General features: G+C 43.4%; 1 protein-coding gene across 1 annotated transcript; it reads left to right on the forward strand.

Moving 5' to 3' along the window:
* The first annotated feature begins 14,372 nt into the window (after positions 1-14,372).
* Positions 14,373-18,653, forward strand: LOC127348717 (uncharacterized). Its single transcript, XM_051374644.2, has 2 exons — positions 14,373-15,773; positions 17,975-18,653. Exons 1-2 carry the CDS (start codon positions 14,399-14,401, stop codon positions 18,037-18,039), a joined length of 1,440 nt encoding a protein of 479 aa, XP_051230604.1. The 5' UTR covers positions 14,373-14,398; the 3' UTR covers positions 18,040-18,653.
* The last annotated feature ends 1,655 nt before the right edge of the window (positions 18,654-20,308 follow it).

Below are 20,308 nucleotides of genomic sequence, written 5' to 3' on the forward strand. Positions count from 1 at the left end.
AGAACCTATATACATACCAATTATGTGATCAATGGCAAAACTTTAGTTCTTTTGAAAATCATTTTGTAATTCGATTGATCAAGAATTTTTTCAATATCTTTTGCTCGATGCACAACTCGGAATTTATGATCTTTGTTGTCGAGCCATTTCAGGAGTCCTTTAAGTCATAGGATAGGAAAAACGTATGTACATCTTGTCTATTTGAATCCTATGGGAATATGAGTTTCTTTGATTGTACCAAAGGGATTTTTCCCTGAGGGATGACCTAATGTTTTGTTCATATAGGATTTGTAGTACAAGATTCATATGGGATATGTTCCCTATGAATATAACCAATAGTGTAGAATAATTCCCGTAGGATCTAAATCCTATTAATCAAAGGAGCCTCAGTTGTTTTCGTCACCACATATAAAATCAGCGCCAACTCAATGAGATGATAAATGTTGTCGGATGAAACATGGCGTTTCTTTCAAATATAAAGAAATATCTGAAGTCTTCAATTCTACGCGTATGATAATGAATAGCTCAAGGTTATTTTACATATACTAAGATCCATGATACATCAATCTTTTTAATGCGGAGAACGAGTCTATATATGTTTTTTGGTACCTAGTCCATGTTTTGTTTTCGAAATCGGCTCCACGCAGTGTTCACTAAAATAGGCGCAACTTTGTCATATGAAGTCCGTTTTAAGTACTCAAATGTTCAGAAAAAAACACATATATATGAATGGATATTCACAAAAAATCAAGGTAGGATGGCTGCCGTACCGCCCATGCTTACAAATGAGACCTTGATGGGGTCGGATAGCGTCCATTTTTTTTTTCCGCGCATCCACCAAACCATTTCAACGAAGCGCCAAAACACCGGCGAAAATAGCTCGGGTTGCCGCCTCCAATTTTCAAAAGTTTGAATTTCCCATCTTATCCTTTCATCAAAAACGTCCCCAGCGGTTCTTCTCTTATTCAGGCCAAGGCCAATCTCACCCCAGCCATTAAAACATACCACCGGCACAGGCGCCGAATCCCACATCTCTCACGCGTCACCCACCGAATCGGAGCATCTCGCCCGACGACGGCAGTGCACCACCGTCCCACCTCGCCACCACAGCCTCCTGACCAGCCGCTGTAGTGTCCGAGAAGACGTTGTCAAGCAAGCCGGAGCCGCTTCCCCGACGAAGGCGCACACCGCACCATTTGTGCTCCACCGTAGCCGACGCCCACCGCGCCGGATCCTGCTCAGGGACGCCGTCCACCTCCGCCGCTGCGTCGGATCTGCTTCCCGACTCCCTGGTCTACCGCACGGTGAAATGGGTAGACCCCACGCCCAACCGGTCCACCGCGCGAAACCAAAGCGTAAAGTCGTCCACTCCCCATGCGAAGGTTGGTGTTTAGCCGCTTCCGTTATGCATTTCATTTCCGAACATCAGTTTCGTGCGATCTGTTTTAGGGCTTGTTTGGTACTAGAGTTTTACTGGGATTAGCAGGGATAATCCGCTCCAAACTTTAAATCCCCACTTATCCCCAATGCATGTTTGGTGCTAGAGTATGAGCGAGTTTAATCCCCACTTGTCCCTACTTTTCCGCAAAATTTAGTGTATTTTTTCAATCCCCAATACTCTACCCCTACCTAGTGGATTGGGGATGGGGTTTTGTGGGTATTGGGTGAATTCTGCTGTCACCCAATACTCTAGAGTATTATCCCCACTAATCCCCACTAAAACACTGGACAGAGATCAGGTGACATGCAATAGGCATGTCACCTGAGAATAGTGTTGTGACATGCGACCATGTTCTGATCGTTGGACTGAAAATGGAAGGCCAGATCAACATGAACAGTAGACGCTACAGGGACAATCCACAGTGCATCGCTACAGGGACAAATCTACAGTGCATCGATACAGTACATCTGCTACAGGGTCATCTACAGTACATCACTACAGTGCTTGATCTTGTCTACTCATTTTCGATCCAACGGCCGAAAGTGCATGTTACAGCACTGTTCATCGGTGACATGCCTATGGTATGACTGTAGTAGAAGTCAAGCCTGCAGAGTGATTAGTCGACATTATTAAACTGCATGTTTATAAATCTTGTAATCATCAATTGGCATGCACAGGGAAATCATTTATTTTTGATCTATGCTTTATTCCTTTTTGAGCTATCATCTACTTGCTACTACTAATTTGCCCTTCTCTTGCTTCTACTCAAAGTTCCATGATAAATCTCGTTAGCATTTTTTTCTAATGCATGCTAAAGATACTGTAGTAGAGTACAAAGAGGGCCGGAGAGAAAATATAGGCATCACCAGTGAACAATCAAACACCTCTCCTGTCTCCATCGATAACAATCAATTTTCTTATTCAGAACTTGATCCTACTGAACAAGAGTCTGAGGGAGACCTGAGTAAAGAGGATGCCCTTGTCAAGCACCCTACTCCACCCCCCAAGGTGATTGCTCGCTCTTTTCATTGGCATTATTGTTGCATCTTCAATAACTGTGATGTATCTGTCCAACCCAGCCCAAGTTATAGCATTATCATCTGCTCAGTTAACACATAATAATAACATATGTTTCATCATGTCTTGGCTTGCTGTTCTTATGTTCCATAATCGTATCAAGCATGTATATGATTTTGTTGATTGAAGTACCGTTTATCTCTGGCAGGCATCAGGGACTTCACGTAAGGACGTTTCAAATACCAACAAGGTGAAGAACATAGTTCAACAGGAAGATCAATATCTGACAGCTCACCTAAAAATAAAAAGGGTTCAAGCTGGTCATGTCAGATCACAAACAAATGCAGTGAACAGAGTAAAAACAAGGTCTCAGACTCAGAGTCACTCTAATCTAGTTGAAAATGATGACCAGGCAAAAAAATATTGTAATGCGAAACACCAACATAAAAAGCTTCGACCTAACCCCACATCGGTTGGTCTAAAAGTCAGACGGAGCAAATACCAAACCAGATGTTCCCCTGCCCCCTGTTGCCTATGCAGTTACCCAAGTTCTATTCACAGCTGACCCAGTTGCAAGAGAAGGTTTTCTACACCTAACTAAGCACGATCGCCCGCTGACATTTAGTCCTGCCAGACAACTTCTTCCTTAAAGATGATGGTGGGGCCGAATTAGGTACGTGTTCCCTTACATGCTCCGTTACATAAATACCTTGATAGCTTGATGTAATGCTTAAATTTGCAGTTCCACCACGACCAAGAAAACGAAGGGGGCCAACGACTTTGAAATCACTTAAAAATAAGATTGCCCGAATGGGAACAAGATTTCCCATCACATCAGTTATAGCAGGTATGCGATGGCCACTGGATCCACAAGAATCATCTAATATAGCATCGATCACAGGCGTTTTTGTCAGGACTCAAATTCCTATCTTTCCATCATGGAAACAACACGTAAACACCCCTTCCCATTTTGAAGGTTTACTGCACATGTTACATGTAAGTCATTTTCGTAAACAATACCATGTTGCTCGTTCACATTCCCTCTAGCTTTCTGTTGGCTAGCTATCTAACACATGAACGGTTCCCATTGTTGTAAACAGACATGTCTTGAGTTTGATGATGACATGAAGAATGTAATCACTGTTATCAGGAGCATATTCTCTTCAGCGTTGCGCCAGGAGCGCCATAGGCTAAAGATGAGATACTTTGCTGGGAGGACTCCTAGCGATATTCCAACAACCTCTCCTATACTACAGATGACTGATGATCAATGGTGTGATCTTGTTGAGTATTGGTCTGCTCAAAAGAATTTGGTATGTTCTGTGAAGACAGTGAGACAAGATCACATTACTGATTCCTTTTTAAGCATGTGTCTCACAAGTCTTCATTTGTAGTTCATCGCTCGAAGTAACATGCGTGCTCGTAATAATGTACGTTTACAACAGCGTACAGGATCTCGTAGCTTGATTGGACACCTCTACTGTATGGTAAGGAATGTTATCTGTACAACTATATTTAAATTAGTAAATCATTTAGAATTTATAGATGCACAATATACATCGTAAATTGATGTCTCTGTTTTATTTATATTTTTTTTGAAAACTTTCAATTGTCGCATGTCGGCATGTGACGTGGTTGTGAAACTAATTTATATTTTCTCTTGCGAAAATATCAGAAGGCAAGGCAAGCATACTGTGAGAGTACAGACAGAGAGATGAGTCTACTTGAGCAATTCAAGGTGTGCCGACGAGCGAGAAATGGTTTGACTGGACATTTTGCACAGAGTGTTATTGTAAGTATTCTCTACTAATGTCAGTTATGGTTTTCAATTGTATGCAGAAATATCTTGTCATATTTGTCAAGCTTCATGCACTAGCCAACACAACCAAATGTCCGAACTGGTGGAAAGGGCTAGTACAATTCACTTATATACTTCTCAGCAATATCATGCACATTACGAATTCTACACATGGATCCATGCATATTTTTATAGTCCTGCTATTACGTGTTAGCAATAGAAGACATGTCAATATGATGTAACATGCTCTTACTAAAATGTATATGCGGTAATCAACCATGCCAGTTTGTAGGATTATTAGAGGTAGTTCATACACATGTCTTCACATTATAATCTCTTCTCTTACACATGTGTAACAACTGAAAACTCCTCGATCGACATGAAAGTGGAGCTGGCAAAACCAAAGAAAGATGGTATAGAAAAAACCCAGGAAGAATGTCTGAATTCATTTTCCAAGGTACTACAATGTCATGGTATAGCCAACAACACATTTCTGCGTAATGCTGGGTTCACAACTAATTTGTCGAGGTCCAAGTCCAAGTCAAAGCCCAAGCGCAGGTTGAGGTCCAAGTCATTGTCTTTTTATGTTCTCGAGGAACTACTCAAAGAGGAACGAGCAATAGTGGCTGCACAAAGAGTAGTCATCCACCGTATAACTGCAGGATTAGAAGCAAGTCAAGCCCACCTGGGCAACATCCTGAGAAAGTGTGGGAGATGCTGAATACCACAGTGAACACTGACAGTCAAAGGTGTCCCTTGGTTGTGTGAAAGGGTTTGTGATGCTGAACTATTTTGTTGGTGCTTCTATCTGCACTTGTTATGTACCTGGTGGTTGTTTCCTTGGTGATGTGGATTAAATGAAAACTGAATGGATTGGATGCACCAATATTTAATCAAGGTTTAATCTGATTTGTAGTATTTTTTATATTGCGCTGCATGGGAAAAGTATAACTATTAGTTGGCCCATTGGTGACCATTTTCATACATTATTTTAGTTGATGGGTCCTTGTCCTTGTATCCCTGAAAGGAGGCAGTACTACAGTAAGCTACCAATTTTTCTAGTACAGTATTTTTTTAGCGCCAGCTAAATTGAAAATATCTGTCAAGCGCTACAATCTCCCGCCAATAAAATCCAAAATATTCGCTACGCGTTTTTAAATCTAAGTTTTTTTTAGGAGATAGTACATGGGAACTGATTTTGGTTGTGATTATGACTTGATGTGACCGTATAGTAGTGTCATGCGCATGCGGGAGTGGTGTTTTGAAACATAGGAGCATATGCTCCCTCCATTTTGAAATGCATCTTACACATATTTTGAATTTCAAAAAAAATGAAACAAAAAATTCGCATGTACATCTTCTCGTGCTACGCCCTTACAAAGTTGCGACTTGTCATGTGACGTGTGTAAAAAGATAAAATACAGTACTAAAAATAATGCTTTTCACAAGATAAGTTTTCTCTTTTTTACATAGACCACAAAAAATATTGGTTTTTCGTGAAACTTGACGAACGAACATATATTATGAATATGTACATGTAAAATTTTTTGCTAATTTTTTCGACATTTTAAAATATGATTTTTTTGGTAGAGGGAGCATATGCACCCGGGAGCCAAATTGAATTTCCGCATGCATATGACACTACTCTATGTTACTACATTTATAATGCATAGTAACTTAGATGTAGTACTATCATGCATGATTGTTTTAGTTAGTATGTAGACTCATTCTATCTTGAAAAGTGTTATGGTAACATAGCTAGTTACCACAACCAGCTCTATGTTAATACTCCTTAGTTACTCCCACTATGAGTAGTCTAAGTAGCATGGTCTACCCCGGAAGTAGATCCTCTAACGTGCAACAGACAAGTCGGGTAAGCTACACCTCTCTAATTTTCCTTCTCCACATCTACATGATTAAGTCTAATTTGATCTAAATTAACTTCCATAATATATGTAAGCCATATGCATTTACGATAATTAGTAACAATCAAAATTATGACTATCTTTTTTTAATATTTATACGATTTTTTTATACAGTAAAAATATACAGTGATTGCTACAGTAAATACGTACAGTATTTGTTACATTTTCCTGATTTTTCTTCTACGTTTTGCACTACTTAAGCGCTGTGCTTACCTGACTTTTCATCTCTACGTTAGAGGATATGGTTCCGGTCTACCCCTGGCCTTATATTACAATCACGAGTATATTACTTGGACCATCTGTACAACATACTTTTGTTGCTCCTTGCAAAAAAAAAAAAATACTTTTGTTGCGACTGGATTATTAATAAAGGCCGTGTGCATCACCACGATGCAGAGGCTGGGGTCATATCCCCTTTTCGAAGAAAAAAAATTACTTAGACCATAGCCTTATTCAAAATCAATTCTTAGTCAAGCTGCAAAATCTCCTAGTACCAATCCCGAAATATTTCAGAAGGGCTTTTCAAAATTGATTTTCAAGATATATCATGATTATGATCGTGGTAACCGATTTTCAACGTGATGATGACTTGATGTGACACTTGGCCGTACTAGTACGGTCTCATATTTTTGTATTACTTGGACTGTAGCCAAATTCGAAATCTCATTCCAGCGGCAAAACTTCCCGCCCGAAAAATACAAATATTTCACACGCCTCTAACTTCCCATTCTACCCTCGTAAAGATGACAACAATGTCCATGCAAAAGTCGGTTGGTGGGGGGTCTACCCGTCATTTTTTTCGATCACCACCTCCCTAGCTCCGGAACTCCCCGAAAAAAAATTCATTTCCCTCACTCTCTCCTCTGAGACCACCCACCGGAACTTCCCAAGTCCCTCTCTCTCCCACCTCCACGACCACCGCAGCGGAACATCCCCGCCGGACTTCCCTGGCCTACCCGAGGCCTCGCGATCCTCGTCATCCGGCTGTCTGCCGGAGCCGCTTCATCGACGCCGTCATCAACCGGACTGGATCATCCCCGCCGAACCTCGAAACCATATACTCATCCAGCAGTCTACCGCAGTCGCTTCAGCTGCGGTATCGTCCACCCCACCGGAGCCGCTTCGCCGGATCCATCGTCCACCGTATCGGATCTAGCTCACCGACACCGCTGTGTATGAACCGGATCTGCTTCACCGGCGCCTTGCATGATCTAAACTCTTCTACTGTCGCTTTTCTATTGCTTGCCTGCAAGTTCTTGTTTAATCTTGGGGGAACCTGTTTGTGCTAACGATGCGCCGTTACGTTTTTGCAGATGAGATGAGTAATCATGAAGTGTAATGGCCGTCTCTCCAACCCCAAGTAGCACATGTAGCGTACTTCATCACCGGATCTATCAACCCCAGGAAGATCTGCTGTGACTCCCACAGAGTGCTTCTCCTAATGTAAGTCCCTTGTTTTAGCGCCATGTTCTGGGTTCAGATGCTTGTTTGTCTGAAGCTCTTTTAGTTCATTCCTAGCTATGACCGTAACACGTTGCTATTTTCTACTTCATTGCTAACTTTAAGTGATTGAACATTTTGGTTTGCATTCCCTGCTCTGTAGATGTAGCCATCATAACTTCTATCTTGCTCAGTCGTTGTTACAAAAATTATAGGTATTATAGTAACATCCTGCTATTATTTAGTTCATGGCCAATTTTAAGTAATTGCACATGTTGGTTCGCATTCCTTGCTCTATAGCTTTTGGCATCGTAACTTCTATATTTGGTTTACATTCCCTGCTCTGTAGATCTAGCCATCATAACTTTATCTTGCTCAGTCGTTGTTACAAAAATTATGGCCTGCTACTATGTTGTTTGTGCCAATTTTTTACTCCATGAACATGTTGGCTTGCATTCCCTGTACTACAGGTGATGCCATTGTTTTGTATCTAGTTCATTGTAAGCTAACAAAGTAAGGACTTAGTTTGGCATGCTATCACTCTGCTATCTAGCCTGTAGTACAAATAAACTTGTCATACTACTAGATAATAATTTTGCGTGCCATCTTGTTCTTCAAAAGCTGCATTATTGACTTGTTTCTCTGACTTGGCATGACGCTCACATATGGAAAGCTGAACATATTGGTTTGCATTCCCTCTTATACAAGTTCACAGGTGATCCCACTATATTCTGTATCTGGTCCATCCTAAGCTCCAGCATTAACTATCCTCTATGTGTTGCTCATTACAAGTTTATATCCCGAAACATCTTGATTTGCATCCCCTTCACTATAAGTTCAGGAGTATTATTTAGTTCACGGCCAAAATGAAGTAATTGCACTTGGCACATGTTGGTTCACATTCCCTCCTCTTTAGCTTTTGCCATCGTAACTTCTATTTTTGGTTTACATTCCCTGCTCTGTAGATGTAGCCATCATAACTTCATCTTGCTCAGTCGTTGTTACAAAATTTATAGCCTGCTACTATGTTGTTCATGCCAATTTTGTACTCCCTAAACATGTTGGTTTGCATGGGACTCGACAGTAGTAAGTCTGCTGTTCCATTCTAACATGCTCTGTTATATTGGCTGTTGGTATGTGGCATGCACTCTTTGTTTGCTTATTGTGCGCATTACAATGATCTTGTTATAACGACAAAATGATGAGTTCCAAATTCTTTGGCAAACAATATTGCAGTGTCTTTGCGTTTCCATAGTTGCTGTCTTAACTTGTAATGTCTTTGTTTCAGATATAGGTGCTGCATGGACAACTTAAAAGATTGCCGGATCGCTTCATTGTATTGCTAGGTTTAATTACCATTCAATTTCTCCGGGTTCTGTAATATTTTTCAAAGCCTTGCGGTGATGTAATATTTAGTTAGTTTTTATAGTTCTTTCGCGCATTTTTTCTTTGGTGCTTGTGGTAAGTGAGGCTATCCGACAGAAATCAATGCTGCGTAAATATTCTCAGTATCTAAATCACGAATTCCCATCCCTTAAACGACCCAATTAAGCGAAATCACATATGTGCCGGCCCGCAAAATCCTAAAGCGCCTATTACGCCGGCATATAAACAGCAACTAAACGGGCTGGCCCACTTACTTATTGGGCCAGCCCACTTGATTTACGGTGGACTCCACACTCTTATTGGGCCGGCCCACTTGCTTGAAGGTGGACCCCACCCACTACTGGGCCGGCCCACTAACTAGTTGGGCCAGCCCAATTGCTTTTGTGGTGGACCCCACATACTAAATGGGCCGGCCCTTTAAGACGAAAGTGGGACCCACCAGTGTTTTTGGCCCGGCCCACTATCTTGTTGGGCCGGCCCACTTGCTATATGGTGGACCCCACATACTAAACGGGCCGGCCCTTTAAGAGGAAAGTGGGACCCACCTGTGTTTTTGGCCCGGCCCACTAGCGTGTTGGGCCGGCCCACTTGCTATATGGTGGACCCCACATACTAAATGGGCCGGCCCTTTAGCAGGAAAGTGGGACCCACCTGTGTTTTTGGCCCGGCCCACTATCCTGTTGGGCCGGCCCAATTGCTATATGGTGGACCCCACATACTAAATGGGCCAGCCCTTTAACTGGAAAGTGGGACCCACCTGTGTTTTGGCCCGGCCCACTATCTTGTTGGGCCGGCCCACTTGCTATATGGTGGACCCCACATACTAAATGGGCTGGCCCTTTAACAGGAAAGTGGGACCCACCTGTGCTTTTGGCCCGACGCGGCTTGTTGGGCACCCGGTTGATCTAGTGTGGACCCCACGTACTAAATGGGCCGGCCCGATAGCAGGAAAGTGGGACCCACATGCTAATTGGGCCGGCCCAATAATTTTTTGGGCCGGCCCACTTGCTTTAAGGCGGACCCCACTTGTTAAATTGGCCAGCCCGATAACAGGAAAGTGGGTCCCTCATGTCTTGTGGGCCGGCCCTTTTGCCTGTTGACCGGTCAAACGAGTGCATTCGGCCCGGCCCACGTAACTAATGGACCAGCCCAGCTATATAGTTGACCGGTCAAACTAAGTCAGCTGGCCCGGCCCGTAAACTTAATGGGCCGGCCCGCTTAAGACGTGGCAGGCCTCGTGTGGGCCTACCATCTACCACGGGGTTTTAGCCGGTTAACGCCGTTAACTGCCAGTTAACAGCGTCTGCCACGTGTCAGTTTGCATGACGTCAGCAGTCAACGGGCTCCCGGAAACACTTGGGCAACGGTCCGATTTTCCATGGCGGAAGGGCGCCCAAGCGCGACGGACCGAAAAAATCGTCGTAGGACTTTGCCTGACGCAGTTTTCACAACAGAACCCATATCGTCGGGTTAGGCCCATAGGCGACGAAAAATACCCCTTAGCGGACGATTTTGAGACGTTGTCTATCAGAACTTTTCTTGTAGTGGCAACGGGGTTCCCAGCCCCAATTAATTAACTTTCATTAATAACTCTCTTCACATGTTTTGCCCTGATTCATCAGTAAGCAACTTAATTTTGCAATAGACACTCCTCCATGGTATGTGAAATGTTGGAAGGCACCCGAGGATTCGGTTAGCCATGGCTTGTGAAAGCAAAGGTTGGGAGGAGTGTCATCCATAAATAAAACTAAAGTACATGTGTAAACAAAAGAGAAGAATGATGATCTACCTTGCTGGTAGAGATAACGTCCTTCATGGGAGCTGCTCTTTGTAAGTCTGTTTGGCAAGGGGGTTAGAGTACCCACTACCATTCATTGACAACAACAAACACCTCTCAAATTTTACTTTTATGCTCTCTATATGATTTCAAGACTTAAAAAGCTCTAGCACATGATTTAATCCCTGCTTCCCTCTGCGAAGGGCCTATCTTTTACTTTATGTTGAGTCAGTAAACCTATTTCCCTCTATCTTCAGCAAGCAATTGAGTTGTTGTGGTCAAACCATTTATATTGTGATCTACTTAATCATGCCTTTTACTCTTCCTTGTTTAGTACAAGTTTTATCTGAATGAATATAGCTTTGAAGGCTATCAATGATTATGAGGAGATTATTATGATTGAGTATGCAAGTTTTGCCATATAAGCTTTAATATAAGAGCGCTGCTCGACAGATAAGTACAATCTGTTAACTGTTCTTTGACCAAGAACGAAGTTTGCCATCACCAATTATGATTTCCTATGTACCCTTATTTGTGATTTCCCTCTACTTGTTTCAAGTATATGAGGAAGTTGTTCACTAGAATGTCTTGTGTGAATTAATGTGATGCTTCTTGTCCGTATTTTGTTTATCGACTCTTCACTCCATAAACATGTGGTCTTGTTTACTGAGTTCAATTTCGCTTGGGGACAAGCGAAGTCTAAGCTTGGGGGGAGTTGATACGTCCATTTTGCATCACTATTTATATCATAATTTACTGTTATTCATTGATATATTTCATATTTAGAGATGATACTTATGTTATTTTACCTATTTTGCATGTTTCATGATTATTGGAGAATCACTCACCGGAGTCAGGATTCTGCTGGAAAAAGCACCGTCAGAATGCAATATTTCTGAAGATCAACAATTGATGGAAATTACACCGAAGGTCTTATTTCTCCAAAAGAAGGAGCCAGCCAAAAGGAGAGACCGAGGAGGGCCGCCATGGGCCCCCCATAGGCCGGCGCGGGCTCCACCCTAGCCATGCCGCCTTGTGGGGAGGGGGCCCACAGCCCCCCTCGGCCGCCTCTCCTTCGCGTACTTCTTCTACCCAAAACCTAAGGTGCTGGGAATAATCGCGAAGAGTCACAGCCGCCTCTGCGGGGCAGAAAACACCAGAGAGAAAAGAGCTCTCCGGCAGGCTGAAATCCGCCGGGGAAATTCCCTCCCGGATGGGGAAATCGATGCCATCGTCATCGCCATCGAGCTGGACTTCATTGGGATCATCATCACCATCATCTCCACCACCGTCACCATCATCTCCACCGCTGCACCTCGTCACCGCTGTAACATCTAGGGTTGAATCTTGATTGTTTCATAGAGGAAACTCTCCCGGTATTGATTACTCCTTGTTATTGATGCTATTGAGCGAAACCATTGAACCAAGGTTTATGTTTAGATTGTTATTCATCATCATATCACCTCTGATCATGTTCCATATGATGTCTCGTGAGTAGTTCGTTTAGTTCTTGAGGACATGGGTGAAGTCTAAATGTTAGTAGTGAATTATGTTGAGTAATATTCAATGGTTTGATATTTAAGTTGTGATGTTATTCTTCTAGTGGTGTCATGTGAACGTCGACTACATGATACTTCACCTTTATGGGCCTAGGGGAATACATCTTGTATTCGTTTGCTAATTGTGGGGTTGCCGGAGTGACAGCAACCTGAACCCCCGTTGGTATATCGATGCATGAGGGATAGCAGGATCTCAGAGTTTAAGGCTGTGGTTAGATTTATCTTAATTACTTTCTTGTATTTGTGGATGCTTGCAAGGGGTATAATCACAAGTATGTATTAGTCCTAGGAAGGGAGGTGCATTAGCATAGGTTCACCCACACAACACTTATCAAAACAATGAAGATTAATCAACTATATGAAGCGAAAGCATTAGACTAAATTCCTGTGTGTCCTCAAGAACGTTTGGTCATCATAAGTAAACAAACCGGCTTGTCCTTTGTGCTAAAAAGGATTGGGCCACTCGCTGAAATTATTACTCTCCATTTTACTTACTTGTACTTTATTTATCTGCTATATCAAAACCCCCTGAATACTTGTCTGTGAGCATTTACAGTGAATCCTTCATCGAAACCGCTTGTCAACACCTTCTGCTCCTCGTTGGGTTCGACACTCTTATTTATCGAAAGTACTACGATACACCCCATATACTTGTGGGTCATCACTCGTCAGTGTCAAGGCCAAAAAATATGGTAGCTGTGTCATTCTATGCTCTCTTAGGAAGCCGGATTTTGGAATGAAGAGGTAGATTTGGGGATTTCGTGGAGGTAGAGGGTTTTGAACACTGTCTCTGCCCATATCATTTTCCTTTGTATTCTAGTTCGAGAACCTCCTTGCTTTCTCAAAATACGAATTTGGCTAAGGATTGTCCCTTTTTAATTCCAGAGCTTCTCTAAACTTGGAAGCCACACTTAGCAGGTTTCGATAGCAAGACTCAATACAATCGAGTCCGTAGTGTCTACCGATTTTGCCACATCCCCATTTTCATCTTATTTGAGACAAATATTTTTGTGTAATTTCATCCATCTCTTAGTTTTCTTTTTGAATCATTGAATTTATCACTCGACATTCGACTCTATTTGAGATCCTTAGGGCATGAGCTATGGAAGCGACAACTTGCTACTTCCCCAGTACATCCAGCTAGACTCGTAACTGATGAGGCTACCGGTTGGTTTTCTGCCACCCAACGCGAAAACCTGGGGCCACCGTATGTAGATCCCACCATCATCTCTTCTCCCCATCGTCTGCATGATTCTTCTACTCCCGTTCTCCTGTTCTGCTAACCAACGCCAAATTCATACTCAAATTCAAGTTTTATCTCTCCCTAAAATCCAAATCGCGTTTACCAGAGCTACCCATCATGGAAACGACGTCGGCTCGCCTTGGAGCTTGACCGCCGAGGAGCTCAATGTGGTGAGCGCTCGATCTAGTCGCTCGCGTGCTCAAATGCTCAATCTGGCCGTCGTGGAGCTCGCTCCGCTCGCCGCGAAGCTAAATCCGACCACCATGGGGTCATGCGCTGGGTTCACCAGAGTAGAGATGGCCATCTCTGAGACTCCGACGTCCTTCCTCCCCCTTCTTTCTTCCTCTCTCCTTCCTTTCTCTTGCTTTTTTCATGGAGCGGTTGCCTCCTCTGCAAGCGACACTGACATCTGCGGGGCGACTACTTTTGTTCCACCGTGGAGTCTGAACCTACGTGGACCTGCGGGGCATTATGTTAGGGCATACGGTTGGCCATGCCCTTAAATGACCTCTTAGTGATATTTTACTTTATATAAGAGATATAGATATCAAAATGTGTTGTATTCCAAAAAAATTTATAGGGTGGGCCCTGCTGACCCAGTGGGTCACTCCGTGCCGGCCCCATCTACTCTATTTCCACATGAGGCCGACCCAAGTGGCCCAACGGCCCGGGCCCTGTTATTTTGGATAGGGTCAAAGGATCCGATGAGCTCACTTCCCCTTCTCTTCCGTCCCGTGGGCTCTCTCCCGGGTTAGCGGTAGGGCGGCGGCTGCTTCTACACTTTTTTTTCTCGATCCCGATCGGCGATCGCCATGGCAGACATCCCATCTCGCAGTGGCGCGCCAGAGCGGGAGAAGACCGTCGTCTTCCCTGATTGGGTGATGCTGGATCGCACCGGCCTCGCAAAGTGCCACGACGACCATGCCGCTGCCGCTGCGGCCGTAAGCAAGGACATCACCGCCGTTGCATTGGACACGACCACCGGCCACTCCTGCTACTTCTCCTTCACCCTCGTGGATCCTCCAAGAGTCTCTTACCTCAATCTCCACTGGCCGGAGCCCCTCGCCAAGTCAGTGTTCCCCGCCAAGCCTGTGTTCCCCACCCGTCCCTACGTCCTGGCAGCCGACAAAAACACCTTGCTCCTCAGCATCGGCCCTCACTGCAAGCAAGAATCGTCAGATCTGTTCGTCTACACGGCCGGTTCTCCCTCCTCTGCGCTGCGTCTCCCTGCGTTCGTTAATCCTGATGTCTGCGGGAGCAGTTTGTGTACTTTCAGCCTAGGCATCTTGCGGCTCGAGGACCGCTACATCGTTTCCGACCTCATTGTCCCCGCCAAAAGAAAGGTCATCAGGCGCACCAACTGCAACTATCCCATATGGGCCAAACTCCGCGTCTACTCACCCAAGACAGGAAACTGGAAGATCATCGAAAGGCCTATCCCCCAGCTGCACGGCCAGAGCAATGCCCAGTTCCCCAACCTCTGGTCAACCGACACCGTGCTCCCTTTCGACGGCCGTTTCCTGTGCTGGGTCGACTACTTCAGCGGTGTCCTGCTAGCTGACTTCTCCAGAAACCACTCATCTGCGCTCCGCTACGTCCCTTTCCCTGGAAAAGAGTACCCTGATAGGGTGCGGGTCGGAAGGCTCTGCCCGGGGAGATTCCGAAGAGTGTCAGTCAGCAGAGGCGCGATGCGGTTCGTCCACGTTGACAATGAATGGCAAGAGACTACCCAAATTGACTATGACTGGGATTACGTTGAAGGACCCGAGAGAAAGGAAGAGCCACCTCGTCGTGGTTCCAAGATCACCATTTGGACTCTGAATATGGTGGATGGTGGTGGTGACTTCAAGTTCGCGTGGGAGGTGCATCGTGTTATCATCCTGGATTCTCTTTGGGCGCAACCGAGTTACCAAGCTGAGCATATGCCTCAGCGTCTTCCAGAGTTCCCATTAGTCAGTGTAGATGACCCGGATGTCCTGTGCTGCCTGGTAAGGGAGGAGACATTTATTGGCAAGGCATGGATGATCATGGTTGACATGAAGTATGCACATCTGCTGACATGGACTCCATATATCAATGAAAAAGTCTACTCTGCTAAGGGTACCCTTGTGGATGATCGCAGAAGCTTCTTTAATGATCAGCCCCTACTTCCTACCGTGTTCTCCAGAGGCCTTAAAATGCCAGCAGGTAACTAGAAAAAGCTCTTAATATTCAAATGATGCCCCTTTTATGTACTTTCTTGCCTTCTGTTTTCTTTCCTACCCTTTTCTGTTTTCTTTCCTTCTGTTTTCTTATTTAGCAAAAAAACAAGGAGCCTGTGCTATAGGTAGAGCAATTCTCTCCCACAACGGTTTCTATACCCATACTGCTCTATTGATCAGGATTGTTTGCGTTATGTTATTCTGTGTTGCTTTACTCCTGCCCCACCAAACTATCAAATGTGTCACAAAACAAACATGAGGAACAGGTTTAGGGAAAACCTTCCCTGCCCATGTACAAGTAGCTCTGTATGCCAGTCGAGATACACCGGCCCAGTTCGCATAGTCACGCGTAATTGCCACATAGGAAACAACTCTTGCACAGATCGCGGCACATCCGCCGAAGGTCATGATACCGGGCTATCTGTAGCCCAGCCTCTATATCTTTTGCTCTTAATGGGTCTGTCCATTATCTATGCATGTGTAGTTCTTGATTTATAACGTAAACTCTCAATACATATTTTTCTGTGCATTCTGGTCACTTGTCCTATCGCATGTTACCTTTGCAGCCATACAACCACCACCTCCCTCCTACAATGGTTGTTTGGTTTATTGGGTTAACCTTAGTGTATGCTTAGTACCATTTGTTAAGTCTTGTTACCGTTATTGCTATCATCATCGTTATCTTATCGGGTTATCTATTTGGGGATCATGTTACATGCCTTATGGTTATAATCTGCTGGCGAGAATCATGGTTGGTTTAGTTGTTAATAATTGAAATTGCTAAGCACAGACATTGATGAGTCAAATGTTTTGTATTTGTGATGGCTCAATTGCCCTAGGACCCTAGGACCCGAGTTCTTATTATTTGTTCCGAGACTCTCTAACCACACGTGGGTATATATCTTTAAAGCCCCCCTCCCCCAACACTGCCGGAATCTACAGACTCGTCCAGTGGTCACAACTAGTTCGTAACCTTTACGTTTAGTTCTTGTGTGCGTGTAAGCTTGTTCCAACTTTACTTTTGGGAAAGCCCCGTTGTGCCTCGTAACCCCTTGTTTCTTGTACGCACGTATAGGTTTGTGACGTGCATGTTCATCGCATGCTGAAGCGGGTTATTCTCCCATGTGTGTGCTCTGACCCGTGGAAGCCGTTCTCGCAAGCAACTATGTTCGTCTAGGAGATTCGGCTAGTCTTCTTCATAGTATTAAGTTAGTTCGGTGGCTCCCTAGACTTTGTTGTACACTTGTAGTGAAGGAGAGTGCGTGTCGTGGTGTCCTTTCTTCACTCGGTTGGAGGTTTGATTGTGCGCGTGGGCACTTTTAGGCATCCCTTCGGAGTTAAATCTTTTCGAAAAACAGCGTCCACGATTATAGATGACTTGAAGCTGTATAACTCGATCAAAGACTACTTTCACATGTTATCTTAATATTGATAACTTACTTAGTAATTTAGTAAGTCAGCACAACTTCAACAATAATCTTTTAAAATTTGCCAACCATGTGAGTACCCTTGCTAATTCTTCCTCCTTGTGTGCCAAGAGGGAATGCATCGGTTGAGTTATGTTTGTTGTAGTATTTAGTTGGTTCCTTATGCGCTCTTTTATCTATTTCTAGCATCGGAAAATTGAGAGTATCTCTATAGGTTTTTAGTACATGCTTTGCCGCCGCTTAACCCCACCATACATCTTTCGATGTTCCTTTGCGTTTTCAAAGTCCGTCCGTGTACCTCACATACAATGGAAGCATGTTGACGAAGTTTATATGTCTTGAAGTCTTGCGGCTCGTCTTGGATTTTCTCTTCGAAGCAAGTTTTGAAGACAAGTACGATGAAGTGGACAATGTTAGCAAGATTACCCTTCCAGCTTGCCCTGAGCAGGGTTATGGACACCATCGCTTACCTTGAACACTCTTTAGTCCCATTTGTATTCTTATTCATACTTGGATGCTATTTCTCTTTCTGTATGATTTGTATCTTTATATTGTATACATTTGTATTTTTGGCTCGTTGGAGTCGCTATTGTATATATGTTTCTTCTGAATCTATGGTGGACTTGTTGTACCCTAGGATTCTGGGGGTGGAGACAAGTGAGCATGCACTTGAACCCATAGTTTTAGCTAAGTTCTTGTTGTATTATGTGTTTTTTTTAATCACATACTAACCATATGTATTTTGTGCTATAATTTGCAGTGCAGCCTGCAAAAAGAAGACGTCTGGTGAGGCCAGCATTGCAGCACCCAATACTACCATTGTAGCTGCCGCAACCACAATTACCAGTGCAGCAGCAGCCACCAAATATTACCAGGTAAATGGAACTTATTGAATTATATTAGGCTGCTAGGAACACCTGCGGAGCTTTACACCGTCACAACCATACCGAGCCTGTATGACAATGATCCGAACTATACACAGAATGTAAAGCCTGGGTGTAGACTAGGTAAAAGCCTAGTCTTTCGAGTTTGTGAGCGTTTCCATCAGAAGGAAGTCGTGGAAAGGTCAAATCAAAATGACTGATTTTTTTGTTGCGCGTAAATGCCGTGCTGTCTGTACTAAAGTTACGACAGAGTTTCGCATATAAGTTCTGGAAAGCAGACTGCAAGAAGTTGGTTAGTTTTTCTCGAAATTATAGATTAGAATGAACAGAGAAAATCCCCTTACCTTTCAAAAGTTTGATGCAAGAAGAATGACACAAATTTTATCAAATGACTCACCTGGCATTCATGAGTAGTATCAGGGGAAGCAGGGTATCATACGATATTTCAGGATGTTTCTAACGTCCAGCCCAGCTGATCAGCTAGTTTTCATTAAACTGAAAAAAATGGAATGCGATGCATCGAAGGATCGTCTTGAATTTCCCAAGGGGCATATTTTTTAACCCACAGTCACGGTATCTTTCTATTTTAACATGCATAAAACTTAGATTGATAATGATACAAATGGTTTTCGGGGTTTCCTCGGTCAGAGAAACTACCGTGCACACAACGAACGGGTTAGTGCTATACTTTTGAATCTATATTTTGTTTCATACTTGTGTGATTGTTATTAATTTGTGATTATCTCACAACTACCCTGGGATAAAACCGAGGACTTTGTTTGCAAAGTAACAAAGGCACTCCTGAAAGCAAATATTAAGATTGAGCCCAGGTAAAGATTCTTTTCCTCATTCGGCTAATTTCTCTCACTTTCTATTTTGTTAAAATTCCGGTGCTTTGTTGCTGCATCGAAGACGAGTAGAAGATTGAGATGTAGTAGTTGGAATGCAGGTAAGGGAATGGTAATGATTTTCTCTTATGTGAACTGATGTTGAATATAATTGCCCAGTCTCTTTCAAAAGATCGCTCTTTTGGTTGTACTGCCTAGAGCATGCAATTTCACATGGTATCGGAGTTAGGATCTTGAGTTATCCTAAAAAATGTTATTGCCCCCCTCTTGTCCACGTATAGGCCTCTTGGGCCATACATCTCACCTGTTGACTTGTCTTCCTATCACACGTGGAGTGGGAGGGGGGGGGGGGGGGGGGGGGGGGGGGGAAGTGTATAAGTGAATTGGCTAGCTCTTTTCATAGATCGGCCTTTTGAAATAGTTGATTAGTGCATGAAGCATAACATGATATCAAAGGCAGGGTCTTGAGATCAAGTCCTCGTTTTTTACAATTTATTAAAATTGTTGTTGTCCCCCTTTTATCGGACTTGTCTTTCCATCACACGTGGAGGGGGCTGTTGAGTGTATAAGTGGATTTCCTAGCTCGTTCAATCAGATCCATCTTTTGGAACAATTAGTTAGTGAATGAAGTTTAACTGTTATGAGTGCCATTTTATTATAAAAAAAATTGTTAGGACAAAATCCGGTTAGGCTAGCTCTTTTCATAGATCGGCCTTTTGAAATAGTTGATTAGTGCATGAACCATAACATGGTATCAAAGGCAGGGTCTCGAGATCAAGTCCTCGTTTTTTACAATTTATTAAAATTGCTGTTGTCCCCCTTTTATCTGACTTGTCTTTCCATCACACGTGGAGGGGGCTGTTGAGTGTATAAGTGGATTGCCTAGCTCGTTCAATCAGATCCGTCTTTTGGAACAATTAGTTAGTGAATGAAGTTTAACTGTTATGAGTGCCATTTTATTATAAAAAATTTGTTAGGACAAAATCCGGTTAGATCATACTACTTAGTGCAGTAAATTGTAGTGAAGAAACTAGGCATGTTAAACCTGTCAAATACCCAATTTCCTTCAAGTCAATTCCCCTTTGCTGGATGTGTGAAGAGACACGTTCAGATTGTTGAGGATGTTCAAAAGAAGCGCTGGGTAGACCGGTAGAGTAGCTTCAAAAGAATCTTTGGAGCAATTTTTTTTTGACGTGGAATATGGAACTTTATTAAAACACTAGCACAGCATAATCGTTGGCTGCCAAACCAGAGACGAAGTCTTGAGCATGCTTAATCCACTATGAGATGGGCACAACTTCATCTGCACCCATACTGAGCGAATTCATGGACACGACGACAAAAAATAATCTCGTCGAAATT

The sequence above is a fragment of the Lolium perenne genome, chromosome 4, assembly GCF_019359855.2.
Source record: "Lolium perenne isolate Kyuss_39 chromosome 4, Kyuss_2.0, whole genome shotgun sequence".
In the NCBI taxonomy this organism is placed as follows: domain Eukaryota; kingdom Viridiplantae; phylum Streptophyta; class Magnoliopsida; order Poales; family Poaceae; genus Lolium; species Lolium perenne.

Bases quoted from the DNA above. Each gene is read 5' to 3' on its own strand.
- LOC127348717 (XM_051374644.2), top strand. From the start codon at position 14,399: ATGGCAGACATCCCATCTCGCAGTGGCGCGCCAGAGCGGGAGAAGACC. The intron at 15,774-17,974 runs GTAACTAGAAAA...TATAATTTGCAG, and splicing joins AGGCCTTAAAATGCCAGCAG to TGCAGCCTGCAAAAAGAAGA.